Source organism: Herpailurus yagouaroundi, unplaced genomic scaffold, assembly GCF_014898765.1.
Source record: "Herpailurus yagouaroundi ecotype Mexico unplaced genomic scaffold, PumYag 206, whole genome shotgun sequence".
Taxonomy (NCBI): domain Eukaryota; kingdom Metazoa; phylum Chordata; class Mammalia; order Carnivora; family Felidae; genus Herpailurus; species Herpailurus yagouaroundi.
The window spans coordinates 8397176-8424686 of NW_024412437.1; the positions used below are offsets into that span (position 1 = coordinate 8397176).

Below are 27511 nucleotides of genomic sequence, written 5' to 3' on the forward strand. Positions count from 1 at the left end.
AAAAAAAATAAATAAATAAAAAGTGATTGGGGCGCCTGGGCGGCTCAGTCAGTTAAAGTATCCGACTCTTGATTTCTGCTCAGGCCACGATCTCGCGGTTTGTGAGTTCAAGTCCCTCATGGGGCTCTGCGCTAACAGCAAGGAACCCGCTTGGAATTCTGTCTCCCTGTCTGCCCCTCCCCCACTTGTGTGCACACGTGTGCACGCGTGTGCTCTCTCTCTCTCTCTCTCTCAAATAAAAAAAAAGTAATTGGACACATAGTGTTCTAGACAGGTTTAGTATATACGGGAATATAGAACATTGCAATTTTGATTCTTTAAAAATGACAAAGCAAAAGTTACAAACGTTGTAAACGTTAAAAATGACTTCTGTGCAAGCAGAAGTTACATCAAGTGACCCAGAGAGGAATACATTGGCTGTGGCCTTTTCTCCCACAACATTGAAGCCAGAGGGCAAAAGAACAACGTCTACACGAGCTTCGAGGAGAAGAATGTGCCTCTAGCAAGCCTGGTCCAGTCGAGTCACGGCTGTGTAACAGGGTAACGGGTTGGCATTATGAACTGGGCAAGGGCTCAGATAATATATCACCCGGGACACTCCCTCAGCAAGGTTATTCCTCAGACTCGAGTTCTGGTCCAAGGAAGATGGATCTGGATGCTGAAGAACTCAAGACTGAGGAAGCCACAGCTGGGAAGGAGGACAGGAGTATTATTAATGCTAACAACCGCGACCATTTTCCAATTGCTCATGTGGCCCAAGTACGGTACCAAAATCTGTGAACGTACGTGTGTCCGCGCACATTATAGCATCTTATTTAAGTATCAAAATAAATCAATTCATTTTGTAAATAATACCCCAGTTATCTCAGTAGTAGCAAATGCCCATTTCACAGATGAGAAAACCAAGGCTCAGAGAGCTCGAGTCATTTGTCCAGATACACTAAGTGGTGAATTCCAAGATGTGACCGACCCAAGGACTGCCTCAGCTTCCTTCAATTTATTTTTTTTTATAATGTCTTTATTCTTTTTCATGTTTATCTACATTCTCTAGTTACTCTAAATGAAACGTGATATTATTTTTGAAATAGAATGCCAGCACATTTTTTTCAATTAAAATAAATCCAAAGACACAACACGAGTTACTGCCGAATGCTAAAAAGGATAGGCCTCGCAAGGACATTTCAGACAGGTGTCCCACAGCAAGAAGGCACGTAAGACAACTATCAGTGCTCAGCTATACAGAAGTCAGTATTTTAAAAGGGCGTTAAGCAGGGGCGCCTGGCCAGTTCAGTCGGTTACGCGTCCGATCTTGATTTCAGCTCAAGCAAATCGTGATCTCACGGTCCGAGAGTTCAAGCCCCTGCACCAGGCTGTGCACTGACAGCACAGAGCTTGCTTGGGATTCTCCCTCTCCTTCTCTTTCTGCCCCTCCCTCACTCCCTCTCTCACTCTCTGTCTCTCAAAATAAATAAACTTAAAAAAAATAATAAAAGATCGTCAAGCGGAACCGGAGACATCCCGGGCTTGTAAAAGGTGCTCCCCACAGCAATAATGCAAGTTACAAATATAGCCAAGGAAGATTTGCATTCTGTCCCCCACCCCCGTCAAAAAAGGACCCACGTCACGACTGTTCCAGCCAAGCAGCTGAGCTGACGGCGTGACTTTACCTTCGGGCAGGTGGCTGGACCGCTCGGGGGCAAGACCTCACCTGGAATGTTGTGTATGGTGATGGCCAAGATGAGCAGCGCGATCCTCCTCCAGCTGCCGCCAAGGGGCTGCGCCAGGTTCCCTCGAGGAGGCGGCGGGACAGCAGGGCCCTCGGGAAGACCCGCGGCCACCGCCTTCTTCCGCTGATAGGCCTCCCCGTTCTCACTCTTGTCTGAGCAAACAGAGAGGGACAGGGAGAGAGAGCACTTTGAAAATGTGCACGCTGGTCCTTGGCAAGCAGCAGCGGGAAGCAGCTTTCAACCCCGGGAAATGGTCCACTTCCTGACTTCCCAGGGGACCGCGGATTCTGTTTCTTTTCCTGTTCCTCCTTCCTTCCTTCACTTGATTCATTTTAGCAAACATTCGCTGAACAGACAGCGCCCAAAGTACAGGTACTGGAAGGGATAAAAAAAAAAAAAGATGGAACTGGGGCCACCCTAACAACGCCTATTTATTTTTAATTTTTTTTTTCAACGTTTATTTATTTTTGGGACAGAGAGAGACAGAGCATGAACGGGGGAGGGGCAGAGAGAGAGGGAGACACAGAATGTGAAACAGGCTCCAGGCTCTGAGCCATCAGCCCAGAGCCGGACACGGGGCTCGAACTCACGGACCGCGAGATCGTGACCTGGCTGAAGTCGGATGCTTAACCGACTGCGCCACCCAGGCGCCCCTTTTTTTTTTTTTTTTTTAATTTTTTTTTTTTTAACAATGCCTATTTAAAAGAAACAATATTGAGGAGTGGCCAGGAGCCAGGCTCCCCGACTCACCCCTGACTCGTGCACCTAGCAGCTGTGTGGCGCTACACGAGCTGGTTACCGTCTCTGTGCCCTGGTTTCCTGAGTCACAAAATGGGACACTAAGAGGACCCAACCCACAGAGGTTCGTGAGGCTTAAATGAGAGGCTCCACGCAAGGGCTAAGTGCGTAGGTGTGGACTGCGCTGCCTGTCCTGTGTTTCCTCTTCCCCTACAGCATTGCAGGGTATGTGACCCTCCTCTCCTCTTCACACCGCCTCATGGGAACCCATCCGCGTGCCAGGCCCAGCCAAAGAGATCCCCTCCCCAGGGCCAAGGGACTGGTGACGTGTGTGGATGCTCAGTCCGAAAGGTCGTGCGAGGGCAGCCTGACGACCCACGACGGAAGAGAGCAAGGAAGCAGCTTGGCAGATGACAGAAGGAAGGGGCTGCACACAGACACACAGACATGGGAAATCATGCACCCAGCCAGCCAGCTGGACAGACAGACAGACAGACAGACAGACAAATGGCAGCCTGCGTGTCGCGGGACATTCTGAACCCCATGGGCTGACTACGGTCCCAGCCACTGGACTTCATGAGCCAACCTCCCTTTCAAACATTCCTCTTGGGGGATATATTTGAAGGATGTCATCTCCTAGGCCCAGGCTGTGCCAACTACCCATGGTCTCCAGGGTCATTTGCTCACTCTCAATGGAGGCAAATCGCCTGGGTCTGAGGCAGTGTCTAGACTGCGGTGCACAGCACAGGACGCATTTGTGGGAGCGGCTTCCTGGGGGAGCAGAGTCTGGAGCGAATCTCAGGCACGTGGCGGCACAAATGGAAAGGAGGGTCTCGCTATCACGAGTGAACCTAAGAACCTGTAAGTCACAACTCAGTGGTCTTGGACGGGACACAATAGGGCAACCATACACCCCAGTTTGGCCTCGCCACCCCGGGGGTGGGGGGATTGTTGGTGTCCCCTTTCACTCTCAAAGTGTCCTGGTCTGGACAATAAGCGATGTGGCTCCCCTGGCTGCAGGAAACAGCAGAAGCTTGCCCGCTGCCCCCCTCTCCCCCCACACGCACCACCCGGGAAAAGTCTCTTGCAGGAGTTAATGGTCATCAACTTGAAGGGTAGGAGGGACTCTCTGTGGTGGGCTCCTTCCCTTCCCTATGAATTTTCCATGAGCAAAAGAATTCTCATCTCTAAGCAGAAAGTTGCAGAAAATTTTTCCCAGAGTCAAATTAAGAAACAACAGGCAACTATAAGGACTCCTTTCGCCCTGACCATGGGGCTCTCCTTTACTTCTTTTCATTTTTTATTTTATTTTATCATTATTTTTTTTTATTTCCGGGAGAGAGAGAGAGAGAGAGAGAGAGAGAGAATGTGAGCAGTGGAGGGGTAGAGTGAGAGGGAGACACAGAACTGGAAGCAGGCTCCAGGTTCTAGGCTGTCAGCACAGAGCCCGACGCGGGGCTCGAACTCACGAACTGTGAGATCATGACCTGAGCCGAAGTCGGGGGCTTAGCTGACTGAGCCACCCAGGCACCCCTCTCCTTACTTCTTGGTATAAAGGAAAGGTAGGAGGGGGTTGATCTTAGCAACCAGAATCTCGCTACAGAAACTTGACCGGGTCTTTGATCCTCTTTTCGGATGAACGCGCCTAAGTGAACATTGCTTTGTATTTCCAAAACGGGGGGTGGGGAAGGGGGGAATCTTCTTGTGAAAATCCTTCTGTGTTTGTTCACTCAAATCAAGCAAGTAAGCCTGAAGAGTAAGCAAGTTCCAAAGGGCAGGCAGACTCAGGCTTCCCCAGGTCCCAGTCGGTTCTCTCTCTCTTACAACAGCCGAATCTCAATGCCCTTAGGGAGAAGGGCCTTCTATGGACCCTCCGGAATATGCAGGGTTACCAGCCCCCACCCAGTCGGCAGCCGCAGCTCATATAACCGGCCTCTGGGGACTCCAACAATCTCTGTTGGAAAGCCACTCTACCCAGACACTATTTGCACGGGGCAAAGCTAAATACACATTCACGGCGCGGTCTCCATATGGTGGCAGAGGGCACCCGCCTTCCTCCAGGACCAGTCAGGAAACACCACGGATTCCTTGGGTTTCCTTTGAGCACACAGACCTGACCTCGCTCTCCAGTGGGAGCTGATGGCGGTGGGGGGTGGGGAACTCTTCCCCTTGGGATTTTACAATTTAAGAGAGAAGAGACAGAGAAGATATGAGTAATTCCTTTGCATCGGAGGGCAGAAATGTATACTCTGTAATAAACTCTGAAGCTGGTGCTTACTTCTGTCAGGGCCACGGAGGCGGTCAGACTCTGAATCCGCTGCAAATGTGCACAGAGAGCAACAGAGATGGGGGCACCGTTAGCAAATCCCAGCCGTGTGCTAGTGTCTAATAGGAGCGACGGAGAAGCAGAAAGAGGTAAAGCCACGTGCCCCCACCTTGAGGTCCCCGTGCCCCACCTCGGGGTGCCCGTGTGCGAAAGCTGCTGTGCCCGAATGGGACCTGAGATGGTGTGAACAGCTCACGTGCACGTTAAATAAGCCACTGTTTGCTAACAGCCTCTAATGGGTCTGCAACGAGGAAAATTAGTCCAAATTAATCACTACAGAGAGTACGAACAACTCCTGAGCAATGAATCTCCTTGCGTCTCCTGGCAGGGCCATTGAGACCACCGCATATCAAGAACACCAGCACCATGAGCAAAGGACGACCGCTTCATGGGGGCAGTGGCCAAGCCTGGGGTGGGGTGAAGAGGTGTGCCAGAGCGACAAGAACCTGTTGAGGGGGGAAAGGTCTGGGCACTTTCGAAGTAGGATTTGGCAAAGAGGAAGGATGGGCAATGTCGATTCAGAAACGCAAAATGGCATTAGTGACATTGGCTAATAGGGAACTTTATCCTCAGTCTTCACAAAAGCCCCACAAAGCAGAGAAGGTTCCCTCTAACAAATGCAAAGCTTGAGGGGCACGCCTGGGTGGCTCAGTCGGTTAAGTGTCCAACTTCGGCTCAGGTCATGATCTCACGGTTCGTGAGTTCGAGCCCCACGTCGGGCTCTGTGCGGGCAGCTCAGCGCCTGGCGCCTGCTTCGGATTCTGTGTCTCCCTCTCTCTCTGCCCCTCCCCAGCTCTCTCTCTCTCTTAAAAATGAACATTACAAAAAAAATTAAAAGCAAAAAAAAGCTTGAAGAGCAGAGAGGTAGAGTTAACCAGTCCCCGGTCACCAACTTGTCCCAGATGGATTCTGAAGTCAAGCCAGGTCTTTGCCTCCAGAGGCCACCTCTTAACCAGGACCCTGTTGTTGACTGGGCTGGGGTGTGAGGGGTGGGGGGTGGGGAGGGGGGGCTGTTGATCTGCTCCTTTGCTCACTGCTCTCACTGCCGTGGCATTCAGGGACTTGAAATCCCAGATGTTTATGTTGGATACATTCAGCGTGCAGAGGGGGTTTGGTGAGCTTGCAACCAGTGACCCCAGAGGTGGAGAAGGCTCAATGGACGTCTCGTATCTATAGTCAGTCCCACTCATAGACAAACCTGAAAACAACGCTTCTGAAACCCTTAGACCTGCTATGTCCAAGGATAAAGCAGCTACAAGTAGAAAATAGTTATCAACACCTAGCGCGGAACACAGGGTTACGATTCTTTCAGAAGGTAAAAGAAAAGACTTCAAAGCTGCCCATTATCAAAAAAGCATTTTTTTTTTTTACCTGAGACGTTAGCATCTAAGAATCCACACAAAGAAGGGACCCACTGCTGGGGTTGAGCCTGTTGTCCTCCTTTCCTGGAGAGGCACGGCGTTGCTGGATTTGAGAAGGACCACAGGGGAACAGACAGACCTGGCCAAGGCTCATCTCTCCCACTGAAGGGTGGGGCGACCTTCTGTGACACATTCACACAATCACACATGTGATTCTCATCCCAAAGCATCGTATCACAGAGCAAAGCCGTCTCTGGTCCGGCAGGCACGAGCCAGGGGTCGCGGCAAACCCTGATGCCTGGGTAGGCCCTGTCCCCCTCGGGGTTTGACAGTGAAGCAAAAGGTGAAGTCTCTGTATCAGTGGCTCTAAACCATTTTGAATCAGCAACTGCTTTTGAAAAAAAAAATTTTTTAATGTTTATTTATTTATTTTTGAGAGAGAGAGAGAGAGAGAGAGAGAGAGCGCGCGCGCGCGCACAAGCCGGGGAGAGAGAGAAAGAGAGAGGGAGAGAGAGGAAGACACAGAATCCAGAGCAGGCTCTACATTCTGAGCTGTCAGCGCAAAGCCCAACACAGGGCTTGAACCCAGGAACCGTGAGATCATGACCTGAGCTAAAGTTGGCCACCTAATTGACTGAGCCACCCGGGCGCCCCAGCAACTGCTTTTTAAAGTACAGTGAAAGCTATAATCCTCTCTTCAGCAAAATAAATAAATAAATAAATAAAAATAAAAAATTAATTAATAAAAAACAAAGACAATTTGAAATAATTTTTGAATCCTCATGGATTCAGGGACCTCAGACCGAGAACATCGTGCAAAATGAAAACCACGTTAACCTTTGTTTTCATAACCCATGGGCCCGGGATGGGGCCCACAGGATGTCTGGTGTCCCTCTGATGATGTAACCGGCCAAATCTAACAGGGCCCAGGGATGAAACCTCAGCGCCCAGCGAATGCGGCACACTAATTAATAAATCACCAGCCACAAGAGCTTTAAAAATATCCCCAACATATCATTGGAAATGATCTGGTTGAGTTAACACAAATAGGCAAATCCTCATCTGCTAAGTGCAGAAAACTTCAACCCACTGGAAAAATACCTTCCTTCTAAACCCCATTTACAAAACATATAATGAAGAGTAGTCAGTGATATATATATTCACTACGTACTACGTATGCACAAACAAAATCAAAAGGCCAGTCCGAAGCAGGGAGAGAGGATAATCTATTTACTTATTATTTTTCCTTCCTGTTGGTTTCCCAGGAAATCAGAATGAGTTGGGGGAAGAAATTCAATTATCAACATGAGTGTGACAATGCTTGCTAAGAATTTGGTTCTGTTTCTTTAATCATTTATGGGATTAGCATGACTTCCTTTATGTAATTAATGCCAAATTTGAGCATGAAATAATGACTCAACATGGGTGAGTATCCACCCTGGCACGTGGAGAGATCAAGGCCCATGGAGGCCCTTCCTGACAATCACATGGAAATTTAAGAAAGAGCCAGGTCATTCTCACAGTCTTGGCAGATGACCCTCCAGTTCAAATATGCCCAAAACTAAAGCCTATAACTGTCTCTAAACCTCTCCACACTCACACTGCTTCCTTTTTGTAAAGCTGTAAGCATAACTACATTAAAGAAAAGGTCTCCGGTGTCCCTATCCCGATGACCGTCATTTGTTCCTACCCCTTGTCCAGTTCATGCTTTGTGTGTGTGTGTGTGTGTGTGTGTGTGTGTGTGTGTGTGTGCGCATATTTGTGGTCAGTGCAAATGGTAAAGAGAATAGATGTGGGATCACACTGCCTACCATGGGATCATGGCTTTGTCAACCATGGGACTCTGGCTCTATCAATCATTAGCCATAAGGCTTCAGAGAAATGCTATATCTGTGCCTCAGTGCCTTTGTACTAAAATGGTTTTTGTTGTTGTTTTTTTTTTTGAGAGAGAGAGACAGAGCACAAGTGGGGGAGGGGCAGAGAGGGAGGGAGACAGAATCTAATGCAAGCTCCAGGCTCCGAGCTGTCAGCACAGAGCCTGATGCAGGGCTTGAACTCACAGACCGTAAGATCATGACCTGAGCCGAAGTCGGACACTTAACTGACTGAGCCACCCAGGTGCCCCTTGATTATACATCTTAATGTACAGTTTCATATTCCACTTGTTTCACTTAAAACTCCAGAAATATTTTCTACATTTCTTAGCCTCTGTGACTCTAGTTTTTAATGCCGTAAGGGAATTTTGCTTAGTTCTGAGCCCATCATTTGCAAAACCGTTTCTTTTTATTCAAGTTTAATTCAGTTTTCTAGACGCTAAAAGCTGCGGTGCCTCGTCTTGCCACATGGGGGCATACTTTCTGCTCCCTCCCACCTAGGAGGGGCACCCACCCAGGAAAAGTACCTTCTTGACCTCAGGCACTAATTCTTTGTTTTATGGCTTCATGGTTCATATATACCATGGGAGCAGAGGGCTGACCTACCCCAGGAAACACACCCCTGCACGTGAGGGAAAGCTCCTAATGCAGATAGAGAAACTTTGTGCAATGGTTCTTAAATCTTCCACGGGCTTACTTGTAACTCCTAGTTGGCCAACAACTGGTTTCCTAACATTGAACTACAGTGGAGCTGTATCACAGGCACATTTTGCAAATTCAGGTATGTGCCGTTGAAAACAAACACGGGAAAACTCCATTTATCCATTCCTCCCTTTCTCCTTTCCATCACTATCCTTTCAAAGAAATTTTGGCTTCAATCGCCCAGAAAGAGAGAGGTGTTCGTTGAAATGGTAAGAAAAATGAATTCTTGGCTTTGGAGGTTCTGGGTGAGGGGCAAGTCTTGGCAGTTTAAGGGAGAAAAAGGATGTTCAAGGGGGTGATTTTGACTCTTCAACATTTTTGCCTTAAATGCTGTCTTTAGAACCCACTGGGCACTTGTGTTAGGAAATGGGAAGGTGTGAGTCGTTGAGGCTGGCAATTGAGTGCAATCCATCTCTTGATGCAAAACCAGGCAGCCAAGATGATGCTCGTGGCCCCCTCACCCAAGAGAAGTTCCTCAGCTTCCCTGAGCCCTATAAGGCTACTCACCCGTGAGTGTCCTTAGATCCTCCACAACCCCTTGGAAATGCCAACATATATGCTGCAAATGGGAAGTCCTGGCATAAAGCCAACAGCATGGCATTCATTTAAATGTTGCCCATTCCATAAGTTTTATGGGCTCCAGTAGTCAAGGGGGGGCTGGCCAGCCATTCGACCCGCCTCTCCACCATTGGGCAGGTGCCCCAAATAAAATACTCCTGCTGGTAAATACTCCTGTTGGTATAGTAACTGCATTCTGACTATAAAGATATAAGTGCATATCAAAGCAACCTTGGAAACTCTAAAAATAGAAGAAAATTTAAATCACACATAAACACATCACCTAAAAACATATATATTTGGAGTTTGGTATACTTCCTTCCGTGTTTTTTGCCTGGTTTTACGTAACCGGGATAGCATATTATACAACTGAAGACTGCTTTTTATTCCCGCTAAATATAAGCATTTCCCCCATATGACTGAAAACTCTTAGAAGCATTTCCAGCAATAGAAATTATTATTTACATTCTCATAATGTTGGGCATTTAGGCCATTTCTAATTTTTTTTTCTATAAATATCACTGTAAAACCTTTCACCTGTATTAACAAGCAGAAATTTAAACAAAATTCCCAGAGCTGAAGTGTTGACGAAAGGGCGGTGGTGCGTTTGGCTAATTAATTTCCAGAAAGGCCATGCCATTTCCATTTCCATGAGGAAAGTTCACGAGTTCTCACCATGGCATTTCTTAGTCAGCATGGGTATTTTTCATTTAAAAATAAATGTATCCACTTATGAAGGAAATGACATTTCCCTTCATTTGTATTTCTTTGACTACAGGTGAAGTTGAACATTTTTCAGAGTTTCAGGTGTATTTATTTCCCCTTTTGTGAAGGGTCCTCTGTCCAAACAAGGCCTCTTTAATGATATATGATTAACTAACTCCTTACGGACAAGGGTAATTTTCCTGTGAGGCATCTGTGCTTGTCGATGGTACCTGAGATCCGGCTGGGAGCGGCGGGTGTTCTCACACATCAGACAGGTGTATCCACCTGGCCAACCTGGGATTCCAGCCTCCCTTTAAAAAGTTCCTCAGGGCGCCTGGGTGGCCGAGTCGGTTGAGCATCCAACTTCTGCTCAGGTCATGATCTTACGGTTCGTGAGTTCGAGATCCACGTCGGGCTCTCTGCTGTCAGCACAGAGTCCGCTTTGGATCCTCTCTTCCACTCCCTCTGCCCCTTCCCGACTAGTGCGTGCAGGCTCTCCTTCTCTCTCTCTCTCAAAAATAAACATTTCCCAAAAAACCTGATTTATAATCTCTGTAACTAGAATAGATGTCTTCACTTATCATTCTTAACATCATGAGCCACACGATTATCAGAGGGTCAAATGCTGCCTGGGTAGGGTGGCTGGTTCGATTCCCTTGTCTTTTCAGTCCATATTTCCCAGGACCTGTAAGTAACCCATGCCTCGCCTATTGATGCTTACAAATAAGCAACGGCTTAACGACAACACAGACACAAACGGATCTGCATAACTGGTAAAAATTAAATGTACCTCCGAAGAGATGGGCTCACTCTTAGCGAGAGGTTTCTCATCCATTAAGCAAACCACCCACTAAAACATGGCTTTTTCCAACTATCTAAGGTAATAATTTATATTCTCAGCCAAGGGAGCCAAAATATCCAATAACATTACCTACCAGGTCAGTTCTTCTGCTGCAAAGGTACAAACAACCAATTAATCAACATGAACTCATTCCTGATGAATTGAATGTGGTCTAAAAATAAATCCCAGGTGGGCTCCAGAGCTGTCTACCCTGCATGTGTGTGTTCAGCACAAATGCTCCCGTGGGAAAGAGATCATTCTAGCTTTGGGGGAGTCCACCCGCAAAAGACATTTGTTTCAAAAAACTCCCAGCACACTCATCGGAGAGAGACAAAGCATCCTGAAAAATACCAGTGCTTATAAGAGGTTTGCAAAGGACTCTCAGCCGACCTCAGAAAGATGGCGGGGGCGGGGGGCGGGGGGGGAGGCATGTGCTTAACCTACATGGTTGTCAATTACCAGGTCAGGGAGGAGGCACCCAGGAGAACAGCACCCACTTCAGGGCTCTTGTCCAACAGCAAATATTAACTTAATTGTCATTGGTTCACTTTCCCCTATGACATAATGCTGTTCTGCTGTCCTCTCTAATTCTGAGAATAAAGATTAATAGCCTAGACCACTATATCTCCCAAGCGTGGAGTAGAAGTCCATCTGTTGCTGGGTCATGGTGGGAGCTTGTAAGACACCAACTCCTGGAGCCCGTCCTGGAGCTACTGGGTTAGGACCTGTGGGCGAGGGCACATCGTGGATTCTGGGGCCCAGGAATCCACCATATGCTCTCTCCCACCCTCACCCCCAAGGTGATTCTGATACATTCTAGATTTTGAAAATTAATATTTTAGACCACTTCAGTACTACTTACTCCAAGTACTTCCTTAGTCTCTAAATTTACGTCAGTCCAGGGGCACCTAGGTGGCTCAGTCACCTGATTCTTAGTTCTATGTGGGCACCTAGGGACACACATGACTGCCAAACGCACGGCGGGGGACAGAGAAGGGAGGAAAGGCAAAGGAATTTAAGACCAGAAGGTAAAAAGTAATTGTACCATCCTGACAGAAACCACGGTCTCCTTACATCAAATGAAAATCCTTTTTTTTACTTCTTTTAGAGAATACGGACCATCACCAGGAAAGGCAGCCACCAGCAGAAGAATTGAGAGAAAAATCAATTCCGCCCCAAACAAGGCATTCTCTTATCTCCCCTGTGTCTACAGAGAGTCTATGAAGGGTCTAGGTCAACCTAAACTCTCCTTCTATTTCTATCTCACATTTCCTCTCGTGTCCTAGGGCTTGGCCACCAGGAATCCAAACACGACACTATCAATGACACCGTTAGGTGCCACAATCATGAGAGCGCACACATGGCCAGTATTAACCAATAGGATTATGGTCTGCAAAGGGCGCTGGGAAATAAAACCTTCCTTTTGCCTAGGGGCACGTGACTGAATGGAAACCGCGGTGCTGGAAAGGTTCACGTGGATCTAAAATTCCACAAACGTTTCTTGGTCCGGGGATTTTCTTGCTTTTCAGGATACGCACAGTTGACACGGGAACACAGTTAGTGGCTGGAGACAACAAGGAAGGAAGGAAAAGATGAGCACAGGCCTGAAGATGTGTGGTTTGTTGGTTGTCTTGGTTACAGGAAGGTGAGAGAGCTTTACCTGGAGGCAAGGGAGAATTTCTGCCCACGGCAGGTTCAGCGGGGAGAATTTACGGGGCACGGGCCTCAGGGAAGGGCAATAGAAGCCAAGTCAGTCATCAGAAGAAAACTGAGGGGCTCGTGGAATTAACCCAGGAAGGCCACAGAACCCACCCTGGAACCCCAACAGAGCCAAGGGAGACCAGGACTCCTGCTCCACCAAAATGCCACCACACACCCATGTGGCAGCACCTCTGTCCTCAAGGCTGGACGCCAAATGCCCCAGCTCAGGTCACTGGCACTGAGTCCTGGCCACTTCCGCTGGGATAACTTTGCTACCAGGTCCGTCCCACTGGCCAAGCCATGGTCAGCGCTAGCTGCAAGAGAGGCCGGAAGTCCAACTTCTACCCTGGGAGACAGGCTCCATCTTCCACCGGGACTCCAAGGTGGGGGGAAAGGAAATACCAAGCACAGTCGGGGCATCTGGGTGGCTCAGTCAGTTAAGCGTCCGACTTCAGCTCAGGTCATGGTCTCACGGTTCGTGGGTTCGGGCCCCGTGTCAGGCTCTGCTGACAGCTCAGAGCCTGGAGTCTGCTTCGGACTCTGTGTCTCCCTCTCTCTCTCTCTGCCCCTCCCACAGTCATGCTCTGTCTCTCCCTGTCTCTCGAAAATAAATAAACATTAAAAAATTTTTTTACACAATTGCACCTGGTTTCCTGCTGTCCTTAGAAAGCCACAAATAAATGAATGAAACCATGGCATAGAAATCTCAGGTCAACTCTATCCCCAGTCTTCTATACACAACCCTGTGCAAGTCCCACCCTCTGAAGGTCTCAGCTTCTTCCAACTGCAAATGAGCTGAACTAGGTAGACTTCGGGGCCCCTTCCAGCGCGAATTCTATGCTCTGCCGCTGCTGGCCTTCATGGTCGCTCATCCCAGACAAGTAGGAGAGAGAGGCTATTTCCAATGTCAGTGTTCATTCAACTCTGTTCTAGACTCAGAAATGCCCCAAGATGAGCTTCAGAGACGGCACATTCACTGTTCAGAAAGTAAGAACGTCCACTGAATGAGGAGCAAATTTGTTTGCCCAGAGGAATCGGCATCTCTTTCTGCACTAAGACGAAAAGCATTATATTCCCTTTAAATGTATTATGATATTTTCTGACAATACAAACATTCCCAGACATTACAGGAAATAGAGAAAATACTGATAAGGGCACAGGGAAACTAAAAATCATTCACCACCCAGAGGGGACCACCTTGAACAAATCCTGACAGTCTTTTTCATATTTATGCTGTATCTGTATAGATGAACATATATACACACACACACACGTTTGTAGGTGAATCATACAGTTCTGAAACATGACTTCACGTAGTGGTAAGGTGTGAACATCCTCCATATCATAATATAATAATCCCCCCGAGTCAATGGTTCTCAGCCAAATCTCCATCACCTACTGGAGGTCAAGAAGGAACAAGGCAGAGTTTCCAGTAGTCAAACAGAGAACTAACAATATATACCCGAGATTTTTTTCTTGTCAGAAGAAAAGATGTGTTAATTGTCCAAACCATTTCAAAGTCTGGGTCAACCAGTTACCTTCCAGGCCCCTAGTGAGCTTTGGTGTTTAGAGTACTAAAAGCCATCTGGACAGGAATTATAAACGGGCACTTTACAATTGGCTAAAGATTGGTTGAACTTGGAAGGGTCAATATTTACTGTTCTGGGATTTCTGTGATATAAATGTTACCTTCAGGGTGGTTTCTGAGCCCTTCGTTTTTCAGGCTCAATTTAAATGGTGTAGTAGAAAGGACATGTGTATGGTGTGTGTGTGTAGCGGGGGAGGGGGGGTCTTCTACAGCCTAAATTCCGTAATATTTAACCGCTTTCCAGTGCATCTTTGGTCTGTGCACAGGGCCACCACCTCTGATGCCTGAGCAGCGCAAAGGGCTGAGTCCATATGCTCACAATGGCACAGCGCTTAGCACAGAGGAGGTCCTTAAGTATCTGTGGAATGAATAATGGAAGCCAAGCACACTCTTCCCCAGAAAAGTGTGCGCACACATCTACAACACAGAACATTTTGCACGTGTTTTCAGAGAGTCTATGGTTTTATTAAAGGTTAAGACCCTCATTCCGAAACATCCTATTGATTGACCAACCAACATTTATTTATGCAAATGCCTTCCATATGGACATCCACCGCAAGGGTCAGCAAATGTTTGGGTAAAGGTCCAGATAATAAATATTTTAGACTCTGTGGGTCATTCCAGCTTCCTGGAAAACTACTCAACTCTGCCTTTGTAGCGCAAAGGGGAGCCACAGACAACAGGCAAATGAGTTGGTTTGTCTGCGTTCCAATAAAACTCTTTTTTACAAAAACAGGCCAGATCTGGCCAGCAGACTGTACTTTGCTGGCCCCTGATCCAGGCTACTAAAAGCAGGGTTTTTAACGGGGCACCTGGGTGACTCTGTTGGTTAAGCGTCCGACTCTTGGTTTCAGCTCAGGTCATGATCTCATGGCTTCATGGGTTCGAGCCCCACATCGGGCTCTGCTGGCAGCACAGAGCCTGCTTGGGATTCTCCCTCTCTCTCTCTAGCTGCCCTTCCCACACTCATGCTATCTCTGTCTCTCTCAGAATAAATAAATAAACTTAAATTTTTTTTAAAAAAAAGTAGGGTTTTTAGGATTTCTTTAAGATTCAATTCTCTTAGTCATCAGTAGCCCTCATGAGAATTATTCCTAAGCCTTTATGTTCCCCAAAGAAGTTTATGGCCCGGGTCCACCCAGCAGCTGGTGTGGATAATTCAGCCATGTGTGAATCATAATGGAGGTCACTGGTCAGCTTGACTAACTCGAAAGAAGAGTCCAGAGAGTGAGTACCATGACAGAATGCTGCGTCCTAATGGACACCTTGTGGTGTCCACGCAAAGGTTTGCCTTGACATTTGCAAGCATTGTCTGTCCTTTCCCCCAACACTCCGTGCTTTGTGTGGCCCATCCGGACCTGCCTGGGCTTGATAAACCAATGGATGAACCTGAGTTCAGTGTACGTGGATCTCCAAGAAACAATATGCAGTGGGTGGCAGACTAATCTCACTGCGGACTTTTTTTTTAGCATGCTAACTATTAGAGCTGCCTACTAACAGAAGACATTACTTCGACCTCATCCTCAACAGGGGACAAAAAAAAGCAAAAAGAGGAGGGACAGTAGATGACAACCTGAAAAAAGGACACTCTAACCCCCAAAGGGCTTATGTAAACACCGACCCCGCTGTGAAAGGCGACGGCCCAAGATAACCTCAGGACCCTGCCTCATGACCTCCTCTCTCTCCCTGATTCAGGTTCAATGATCACCAATTGAAATGCCTATTCTGCACCATGCAAGACCCCACAGGCATGGTCACCTGGAAAACTTTTTATCTTCTTTAATTCTAGAAGCAACCCTGGGAGGTAAGTTCTTGCAAATCCTATGTTACAGGTAAGGAAGGGGTTAGCTCAGTGGCCTACCCTAACATCCTTTCAACCAGCCGCCCAGCCATTATTCCCAGCTCTGCCCCCTTCATGGAACTAACTGGTTGGTCTACCCCCGGTTTGGTGGGGTATGAAATTCTGCTGCCCCTACTTCTGTTTCCATGAGGAGGGACTTTGCCCTGAATACTCCTGGTCTTTTGTGCCCCCCTTAATACCTCCCCATGGGGACAGAGTGAGTTTCTTGAGAGATGGATTTGGGGTTAGCCTCCCCCCTTGCCCTGAGGGCCAGGGTGCCCACAGGCAGCCTGACTTCCAGTCTAGGCCTCCACGCTGCAAGGTTCACGGGGTTCCCCAGCGTGTCTGTGAGTTGGTGAGTAAACTGGCCTAACTGCACAGTCCACCATCACGAATCGCACTCTGATGCACATCACAGCCACTGCCTCTAACCCAATCTTTTGGTATGGAGCGTGGAGTTTTTATTTCCCTCTGCCTCCTTCGCCTCTTAAAGTTGATTCAGAGCTCGGACAGGGAAGATGGAGGTGTTCAGCAGGAGGCCTCTCCAACCCCAGCCCCCGACCCTAAGCCTGGTCTAGTCTGCAGAGCGCAGTGGTCAGCTCGGGGGTGAAGGTATAATCTGAGCCAGTCAGACCTGAGCCAGTGGCCTACAGATATTGCCCCGTGGACACTGCCCCCGTGGGCTGAAGCCCAGCCACGCGGGGCAGGAACAAGGAAATGCGCCGGGTGCAGAGGCTGTCTTGATGGTACCGCCCTCACTGTTCAGAGCCCGAGGCCTGTTCCTGAAGCTCCCCTTGATTCCGTGAGCTTTCAGTACCTCTCCCCATGAGTGACCAAATAAAAGTTGATTCGGCTTCAGCTGGATGAGTTGATTCCTGTCGCCAGCAATCAAAAGAGGTCTGACTGAAATAAGAAAACTTCAGCTACAGAGTGATCCCGCTAGGGTAACACTGCCAGTTCACAGCAGGACCGAGAGTCAAGCCCCCGGCTCCTGACTGCTAGTTTGGGGCTGATCCCCGCCCCCCCCCCCCCCGGCATCGCACCGCCACAAGCTTTCCCTGCCAGGGGAGCCTCCACCTCCACCAAAACCCAAAGACCCCCGACCCGTTAATTCTCTAAAGCACCAGGGGCACGAACACCTCCTTCTACCATGCAGATGCCTGAGGACGCATCTGACCACCACGCACTGCGGCCACGGATCCTCTGTGCTCACTCCCAAGTGGGGACAGCAGGAGGTTTTAGGGAGGATACACCTGCTCTAGGAGCTTTGTTGCCCTGGAAGTCTCCTGAAAGGACTGGACTGGTGCTTCTGAAAAGAGGCCTTGATCAGAATTATCTGAAAAGCTTTAAAAATCCAGATTCCCAGTCTTGGCAGCAGACCGAGTGGGTCCGCATGTCCCAAGGGAGGAGCCTGCCCACGGGCATCTCTGTGGGCTCTGAGGTGGGGCTGCTGCTGCCGGCCCACGGGCCGGCCGGCATATGAGAACCGCTGGATCACGTGATATCAGTGTCTTTCCTGGCAACGGGCTCTGAGAATGGCCCACTTCATCAGCCCGTGCTGCCAGGCTGGTCCCTTCCAAGATCACCCACGTTCGAGCACGCGTGACAGTCTCCGCTCTTCGGGCACCTTGTATTTTCCTAGCCTTGCTGAACCCTGGTGTCTGTAAGAACCCCGTAATTGCAAAGTAACTGGCTTGCTTCGGGTGACTGTGGCTCTGTACACGTCACCCCGGGCTGCAAACAGAACAGACATTCGAAGGCCAAGAGGACTTGAACTTGGCCTGCGGGCTCAGACTCGGGTCCGCCTTCCCACCCAGTGCTCGCTGCCCATGCAAATCCCCAGTTCCCTGCATGGTCTCCTGGCCATGAGTTCTGGCCTCATTAACCACTCAGCCCATAGAAGCAGCCAGTCTCCTCAATCCAGCTGGTCCTGGTCCTTGGCCACCCTCGTGTCACCCCAGTCTGAAAGCCTATCCAGAGACGAGCAGGTTCGGGAAGGGAGGAGCCTGAAGGAAGCTAGGAGGAGGGCAGGGTGTACAGGTAGGCACAGGTGTCCTCCTGTGCCTTCCTCTCCTTTGCCACAAGGAAGGCCTCCCGCACCAAGACTGAAGCCTTAGGACACTGATCGGATTCCACGACAGCAACATGAAGAACAACAAGGGCTTATGTGGAGGTGGGACAAGTGGACAACTTGCACCTCAGCAGAAGCGCTTGCCAGGAAGATGCTCCAGCGGATCAAGGGTGGAAGCAAAGGGAACTGTGTTCCACAAGGGTCAGCAAAGAAAGTCCCTTTTCTGGGGGACAGGACGTGGTCGGGACCAAGTCTGTTCTAAGACAGAACCTGCGATGGGCAGAAGCACCTGTATGCTGATAGGTAGCAATGAATCTGTTGTCAGCGCGGCGCTAAGGTGAAGCCAATGTCAAGGACACTCATGGGTCGGGTGGGCTCATTTCCAATCAGCCTGGGCTTCTAAGCAAAGAGCAATGAGCACATCGAGATGCAAATACTTTACACATTATGTAAATGCAGCTAAATGTTTGTCTCCAAAAGTTTGTTGTCTTAATTAGCTAACTATTTCCCTGGCAATATTATCCTGCCATTAATCTGTTCAAGAAACACTTAGGAGAGTGCAAAGGTAAACTTCAGCACAGCTACCTACTGGGTTAAGAAGAACCCAGCTCTACAAGAATGAGTCCCAACTAACAAAGAAAATCCACACTTCCAGACTCATGGGTCCTCTCCACAGAGAACACATCGTACAAAGAACACAAAGTCACATCGTATTTGGGTAAACTTCTGCCAAGGTAGGACTTGGGGGTGGGGGGTGGACTGTGAACAGAAAAATCTGCTGGTGCCACCAGATGGGCACGTGGCCAATAAGCCCAGCAGCTCTTGTACCAATCTGCTACTTTTTCCGCCACGTCCCCATTCACCAGATGGGGAAAAGTGATTCGGACACAGAAGCCACTTGTTTCCCTTGCCAGGATCAATGGGGAAGAAAGCTACAATGGCTGTGAGTCCAGAAGTGTTCCTCTCATTCACCTTTTCAGGATGTGCAGGTGTGCGTGTGTGTGTGTGTGTGTGTGTGAGAGAGAGAGAGAGAGAGAGAGAGAGAGAGAGAGAGAGAATGAGAGAGAGAGAGAGAGAGAGAGAATATGCACATGTGTGCCCACATGCAGATTATCACCAATTTATTTGATTTGAGGTGGTCTGGTAGTTTCTCCCAAACTTCCCCTGGGGGCTGTCAGTCAAAGGTGGATGGATGGTATGGGCAGGGAGGAGTAAGACAGACACGGCCTAAGAGGCTGGCAGGCTGGCTGAGGGCATCAAAGGCTGGGGTACCTCAGTGGCTCGGTTGGTTAAACACCCAACTCTTGGTTTCAGCTCATGATCTCACGGTTGGTGAGTTCCAGCCCCATCTGCACCGATGGTGGGGAGCCTGCTTGGGATTCTCTCTCTCTCCCTCTCTCTTTGCCCCTCTATCTCTTTCTCTCTCTCTCAAAATAAATAAACACTAAAAAAAAAAAAAAAGAAGAAGAAGAAGAAAAAAGGAAGGCTAATGATGTGCCTAGTACACTTAATCCATTCTTAACTTAAGCCCAAAAGTGCAGAAGGCCATGAAGGGGCAGAAAAAAATGGATCATGATAGGATTTGGTGCAGAGTTTTCAAATACCTTCAGATCCCAATACTCTGTGCTGGCAGAGTTGAGCCCAGTCTTGGCTATAAAGTGACAGCCTTTTAAGATTCATGGTCATGTCAACATTTTCAACTTTCAGGAAGGGTCACCAGCTGCTAGAGGTAATAGAGACTTTCCATCAATACTCGGAGAGGGCTTGGTGCCCTTTAAGATTGTCTATTCTGCTTTGGACTACAAAGTAATTTTGTCCTCTTTTCTTTCTTTCTTTTTCCTTCCTTCCTTCTTTCTTTTTTGAATAGCAGATTTTTCATCTAATGTCGTTTACTTAGACTAACATTAATACCAGTTTGCGCTTCCTAAAAAATGTTACAACCAGAGAGATGGGGACAAAGTAGGTCACTAGCATCCCTAAAGTGTGCTGGGTGGTTGTTTATTATCCAGAGAAAACTGTGATAGATAGATAGATAGATAGATAGACAGACAGATAGATGGATGGATAGGCAGATAAACTTTACATGTGCACACATGTGCATAAATACATACATGATCTATGTACTATATCATATACTCAATGCTATTTCATTAGGCCATTAAATTTCCATTTTAAAATTTAATGTTTTTAAAAAATGTACACATATAATTTTTAGAAATTCACCTTGGAAACTGGATCGTTGAAATAGCACCCAACAGCTAATTTCCGAGAAGAATGAGCACTATTCCTTACTCCCCAGATTTCCCATCAACGTAAGTAGGAAGGGGAAGGGCCAGGAGGAAAATTGGTCTCCGGAAACAAATGTAGCTCCCAGGAGGGAAACACAGTCTCTTTCTCTACCATTTTTGGTTAAGATTTAGGGGCTACCCCAAATCTTCAGAGGGCGTCTGTCTCTGTGTAAGGACACCAGGCAGGCACTATGCCGAGAAGCCCAGATGCCGTGGAGGACGCCCCGCGTGGACCCCAGTGTGGGAAGCTTAGCTCTTGAGCCCTCTGCTTTGTGAGGCAGAAGGGCTGGGTCAGACAGGAGAAGACTGACAGAGGGAGCTTTCTGCACTGACCTGAGGTCGCTTGAAGCTAAAGCACAAAGCGAAAAAAAACCAAACCGAAACAAAACCTGGTTCTGAGACAGCAGGAATAAAAGCCATCGGAAGCCACGTGGAGTGGGGCTTACCAGTACGGACAGTGTGGGGACGAGTGAGGCAGCCCTCATGTTCAAGGGCAGACCCTGCTTGGTGAAACGAATAGGATTTAATGGGGCAGAGCAGGAATGTTTGCCAGGCTGGGAAGAGACCTTCTCACGTGACCACAGGGGACCGTGAGGAATGGCTTGGTTCCTAGTGGGAAAGGAAATGCCATCCAGCGGGGGTTCAGAGGAAGGGAGAGACGTGGCTGCTGAGAGCTCCGTACTCCTTCAGCTTCCGCCAAAAGCAGAAAATAAATGCCTTGCCGAAAACGAAGGCTTCAGAAGGACATTCTCTCTAGGCGATGTCTGGATTACGGCGGACCACGAATGTGAAAGAGGACCAATGTGGTGGCACCTGGGTGGCTCGGTCGGTTAAATGCCCGACTCTTGATTTCGGCTCAGGTCAAGATCTCACGGTTTATGAGTTCAAGACCCGCGCTAGGCTCTGTGCTGGCAGCATGGTGCCTGCTTGGGATTCTGTCTCCCTCTCTCTTTGCCCCTCAGGCCCCAAGAAAAAAAAAAGAGGACCACCATGAAACAGGGCTGGCAAATGTAATGTCAATTATGTCAAATGACACGGGAGCTCTCACCACAAAGAGAGGTGCAGGGCTGAAGCCGTATGCGTGTGTGTGTGTGTGTGTGTGTGTGTGTGTGTGTGTGTGTGTGACTCTCACAGGCTGGGAACCACTGGATGGTACAAGAACCTAACTGAGGCCAGGCCAAGCAGAGTCTTCTGCAGTGGTTCTCAAACTTGAACTTGCAAAAACACACACGTACGTACATACGTATGCAAGCAAACAAATCAACCAACCTGCTCGTTTCAGTAGCGCATATACTAAAATTGAAGAGAAGCCAAGAAGGTAAGCCTGGCCCGTGTCCAAAGATGACACCCAAATGGGTGAAAGCATTCTGTATTTTTGGAAGACGGAGTTACTAATCAGTGGGCATAATATCTGTTAAGCAAGATGAATAAGCCGTTGGAGATCTCCCATATAACATCGTACCAAAGTCAACAATAACGTGTGTGTGTACCCTTCAAAATTTGTTAAGAAGGTAGGTCTCAGGTTATAATAAAACAACATTTTAAAAAGAAGGATCGCCTAGATAACTTCCACAAAAATCATACTAAGTTTTTTGGGGGGCACCTGGGTGGCTCAGTCAGTGAAGCATCCGACTTCAGCCTCGGTCATGATCTCATAGTTCGTGAGTTCAAGCCCCATGACAGGCTCTGTGCTGACAGCTCGGAGCCTGGAGTCTGCTTCGGATTCTGTGAATCCCTCTCTCTCTGCCCCTCCCCTGGCTCGCACTCTGTCTCTCTCTCAAAAAATAAATAAACATTAATTAAAAAAAAAAAAGTATTTTTCTTCAGTGCAGTTGCTTGGAACTTCTGGGAGAACTGGGCAGGGCTCCGGAGTTTGAAGGTGTGACAGGCACCCGAGGGAACATAGTTTAGAGGAGAAAGAGGGATCCAGAAAAACACAAAAGAAGCCCATTGAGAATGGACTCCCTGGCTGTTATGTCCAGCCCAGATTCCTTGACAGGTGTTTACTAGGAATCCTACTTAGGACTCTTACCAGTTTTGTTCACCTTGCACCAAACGGGATAGACTTATCCCCTTAGGGGTGTATCCCCTCCTCTCATAATTTCTATTAGAATGACAGATTCCACAATCTTCCTCATTCGCCAAACCAGGAACGTGGGAATAAGCGCCTAGGCGGAAAGTCCACGGAACCCATTCTGAGAAACCCTGTTCCAGGAGGAGCCAACCAAAGGAAACCCACGGAGAGACACCAGGTGAGGGTCCAAGGGAAGTGGCAAGGAGGTGTGCTTGCCCACGGGACAGCCTGTGATGCCTTCGCGTGTAAGGTTCCAGTCGGAAGCACGGGAGCAGGAACAGAATATCCGACCGAGACAGAGCTGCCGGGCACATCTCAAAACCATAAACCACCTCCCCACCAAAATCTGTCCCACTCGATGCCAGTAGAACCCCGAGCCTGCGGAGAAGTCAGGTCTGGGCTCAGCAAACAGGACCTGGCGCGCCACAGGGTGGGCTATACAGACAGCAGTGTGCCTGCTGCCATGGTAACCGCTGATCTGCCAGGAATGGGGAAGGAGGTGCTCTGCTAATTGAAACCCGGGCGACACTTTAGCATAAGCCCCAAGGAAGTTAATGCTCATCCTAGATTTTCTCCTATCTCTTTCTCCTCTGTCCGTTCATGTCACCAAGTGGCTTTAAAGTATCCCCTTCCCCCTAAAAAGAAAATCATGCACCAAGATAAGACTTCTGATAAACCACTGAGCAGAATCTCCTCTCCCCCTCAAGCACCACTCTCAAGCAGAGCCTAAGATCCCATTACTCCTTCCTGTTAGTAGCCTATCCATCTCAAAGGAAACTGATTGCCAAAAAGATTCTCAGGAATGCGCTGGCCTCACCATCAACCACCTCCCTGGGCACCCAGGGCACCAGGGTGAAAGGGTTAACAGGAGAGTTTTCCAGCCCCCCCCCCCGCCCCCCCCACCTACTGCAATGCTGAGTTGTCTCCCTCCTGGTCCTGAGTATGGTGGGTGCATATGGAAAACACCTGGAGCTGCAAGGTGAACTGGGAAGGCAAGCACTCCCACAACCCCAAAATAGTTACAGATGTACTCCCCACTCATAAAAGGAGTCCCCACTCAAAACCTCCCTCCCTGCCGAACAGCCTAACAGAAGTCCTGACCTGCCACTTACATCAGTCCTGTCGAATTTGAACGCGGATCGGCATTTTCATTTCATTGTCAACATTACGGAAATGTCAAGTCACAAGTCTTAAAAAAGATACGCATCGTGAAGCTCCGGGAAGGGACACGTATGTAAGGGGCACTGCCTGCTGCCTAGCAGAGCCTGGGACACCTCGGACCTCGTGAACAACTCAAGACAGGACACGGTACAACGGCTGTGCAAATTTACATTTCTCCTAGAGACAGGTCTGTTTCCAGCAAGATTTAAACATTAAGATACAACCAAAATCTCCCTCCACAATGCCTAGAAATGACGGATGCGATAAACAAAAGGGTTTTAAATGCACATCTGAGCTTGCAACAAAGAAAAGGGATCACTGATGACAAGGAAGCTATAAACCAGAGCCTAAATACCAAAACCGGTTCGGGTTCAGATGTTGCCTAGGGATTACCGAGGCCCCATTAACGGGTTCTGAGTGTTACTGTCCTCATGCAGCAAAGAGGAGGCCTTGTGCCACACGAGGCAGGTGGTGAGAGTCTATAAATGCAAGGCTCACGAAATTCTGTCCCTATGTGGAAGGGGGCAGGAAAGTAGGACAAAAAGATCCATCCAGCTGCACAGAGAGACAAAAGGATGATTACATGTTTCTGCCTGGTTCCTGGAGGAAAAACTGTTTGAAGAACAAGAACCATGGGCTTTCACCTTAATCGTTCAGGGTTCTGAGTCTCTAGTGTCTGCTGGGCTGGGAAAACCCCGACTTGGACATCACTGTAAAAATCAGTTCCGGGCTAACATCACTATAAAAGGGTCTTACAGAAGCAAGTGCAAAACCATGTTGAAGGTCCTCCCATGATCCAGGGCCTTGGGAATCCTTCGAGTGAAAGCACACCCCACTAGAGAAGTACTGGTCTGAAAAGTTACAAAGCCAGGGCGCTGGGTGGCTCAGTCGGTTCAGCGTCCGACTTCGGCTCAGGTCATGATCTGACTTCGTGGGTTCGAGCCCCGTGTCGGGCTCTGTGCTGACAGCTCAGAGCCTGGAGCCTGCTTTGGATTCTGTGTCTCCCTCTCTCTCTGCCCTTCTCCTCACTCACACTCTCTCTCTCTCAGAAATAAATAAAATACTAAAAATAAAAAGTTAGAAAGCCTACGAGAAAACAACACACCGACAAATGGAGTCCATGATGCACCAAGGAGAAACATGGCTTTAAAATATAAAATATGCCTAACCTGGCATTAAAGACACGAAACACATAAAAGAAGAAATCAAAACTGTAAGGAAAGAACGAGCTGTAACAAAGGGAAGCAGACACAGTAAAAAAAAGCCAGAGACAATTCAAAAATAAAAACTAGTCATTGCAATTAAAAACTCAACAGTCTGGGGCGCCTGGGTGACTCAGTCGGTTAAGCATCTGACTTCAGCTCAGGTCATGATCTCACACTCCCATGAGTTCGACCCCCGCATCGGCCTCTGTGCTGACAGCTCGGAGCCTGGAGCCTGCTTCAGATTCTGTGTCTCCCTCTCTCTGGCCCTCCCCCGTTCACGCTCTTTCTCAGTCTCAAAAATAAATAAACATTAAAAAAAATAAAAAATAAAAAACTTAACAGTCAACTTAAAAAGTGGGTGACAATCAGCTCAGTGTCTAATCCATGAACCAGAGAAGAGCCCACAGAGAGATAAAGGGATAGAGAACATCAAGGAAAGTGTAACACGTGGGGCAGATATATAAGAGCATAGAATAAACATCTATTAAGTGCTGCAGAAGACAATGAAGAATGAGGAAGAGGTAAATTTGAAGAGATAATTGCTAAGAAGAGATAATTGCTAAAAACTTCCCAGAAATTAATAATAATAATAATAATAATAATAATGAGTATTCAGCTTAAATAAGATAAAAATAGAGAGGGAGGCAAACCATGAGGGACTTTTTTTTTTATACAAATGTTTATTTATTTTTAAGAGGGAGAGAGAGGGAGAGACAGAGTGCTAGTGGGCAAGGGGCAGAGAGAGAGGGAGACACAGAATGGGAAGCAGGCTCCAGGCTCCAAGCTGTCAGCACAGAGCCTGACGTGGGTCTCGAACTCACGAACCGCGAGATCATGACCTGAGCCGAAGTCGGACGTTCAACCGACTGAGCCACCCAGCAACCAAAAGAGACTCTTAAATACAGAGAACAAACCGAAGGTTGCTGGTGGGGTGTTGGGTGGGGGGATGGGCTAAATGAGGGATGGGCACTAAGGAGGGCACTTGGGATGAGCACTGGGTGTTACGTGTAGGGGATGAATCTCTAAATTCTACTCCTGAAACCATCATCACACTGGATGTTCACTAGCTCGGATTTAAATAAAATGTAAAAGAAATAAAAATAAAGAAAAGAAAACAGAAAAGAAAATTAAAAATAAAAGCAACAGCAAAAATAAATAAATAAATGTGTAACTAAATAAAGAGGTAAGTCTTTGAGTGATAAGAAAAGAAGAGCTCTCCAAGTCTTACGCAGAACGGCACCCGCACACACACGTACACCTACAATGCCCCACCATGCTGAAACCGAGAAACACCAAGACAAATGAAAATGATACCAGAGGGAAAGACAGAAAACACAGAGGAGGCCGCTGCAGGATACGTCTTTGTGACGCTCACAGAGACCGCGACATGTAACACAACTCTCGCGGTCGAAGTGCAGTAATACTTCGGAATGACGTTGTCAACGTGCCAGAGGAAATAAAACTTTCTGTCAACCGAGGCATTTAGATGCAACTCAGTTTTTCCTTCAAGAGTCAGAGCAAAATAGAGGTATTTTTAGATGAGAGAAGAGATGTTTATCCTTCTGGATCCTGAGTAAGGAAATAATAAAGGAAGAAAGAAAAGGGAAAGGGGTGTGAAGCGTGGAACGATGGCGAACAAAGAAATGGGCAGAATTGCTGGAAAATACACGCAACGGCTGATCATATAAAGCAATAACAGGAATTGATAAGCAGGATGTCATTAAAATTTAAAAGTTGGGCGGGGGGAGGGCGCCTGGGTGGCGCAGTCGGTCAAGCACCCGACTCTTGATTTTGGCTCGGGTCACGATCCCAGTGTCATGAGATCAAGCCCCACGTCAGGCTCTTCACTGACAGCAAAGAGCTGCTTGGGATTCTCTCTCTCCTTCTCTCTCTCTCTGCCTCTCCCCTCTTTCTAAAATGATAATAATAATAATATTTTTAAGGTCTATTTTAAAGGTCTATTTTCTATTTTTTAATAGAGGTTTTCAGAAGAAAAATATAGACCCCCCAATCTAGGTTTATTCTGATTCCTTCTATCTCCATTCGTGGTCTTATATAATAAAAATAATCAATGTCTGGTAAATGTCAAGAAATTATTAAACGTGTTGGCTGAATAAATGAGATAATGGCTCTAAAGCATTACAAGATCCTGAATCATTAGAGGATCCTAAATTAAGGACTCACTTATGCTTATTAAACTGTTATCAAAATGCTTATTCAAAGTTTTTTAATCATTGTTTGAAATCAGAAGATTTATGTTAAAGCTACAGTTATCAAGAAAGTGTGGCTTATAAATGACAAACTTATACAGAATAGAATTATAGCTAATATAGGGACACCTGAGTGGGGCGCCTGGGTGGCTCAGTCGGTTAAGCATCCGACTTCGGCTCAGGTCATGATATCGTGGTCCATGAGTTCGAGCCCCGCGTCGGGCTCTGTGCTGACAGCTCAGAGCCTGGAGCCTGCTTCCGATTCTGTGTCTCCCTCTCTCTCTGACCCTCCCCGTTCATGCTCTGTCTCTCTCTGTCTCAAAAAATAAACATTAAAAAAATTAAAAATATATATATAATAGGGGCACCTGGGTGGCTCGGTTGAGAATCTGACCCTCGATTTCAGCTCAGGGCTTAAAGTAGTGAGATTGAGCCCCAAACTGGGCTCCATGTGAGTGTGGAGCCTGCTTGGGATTCTCTCTCTCTCTCTCTCTCTCTCTCTCTCTCTCTGCCCCTCTCCCACTCTCTCTCTCTTTCTCTC

General features: G+C 47.8%; 1 protein-coding gene and 1 non-coding gene across 6 annotated transcripts in view; one reads left to right on the forward strand and one right to left on the reverse strand.

Annotated features, from left to right (window-relative positions):
- SLC39A11 (solute carrier family 39 member 11) overlaps positions 1-27511 on the reverse strand; it is a 428375-nt gene that overhangs the window by 143121 nt on the left and 257743 nt on the right. For all 5 annotated transcript variants that reach the window (XM_040452256.1, XM_040452260.1, XM_040452257.1 and 2 more), the window contains one exon: positions 1709-1879. In XM_040452256.1, the coding sequence (XP_040308190.1) occupies positions 1709-1879 (171 nt within the window). The remainder of the gene's footprint in view (positions 1-1708; positions 1880-27511) is intronic.
- On the forward strand, positions 21592-21697 carry LOC121015397 (U6 spliceosomal RNA). The gene has a single exon (XR_005783812.1). It is a non-coding gene; the product is annotated as a U6 spliceosomal RNA (small nuclear RNA).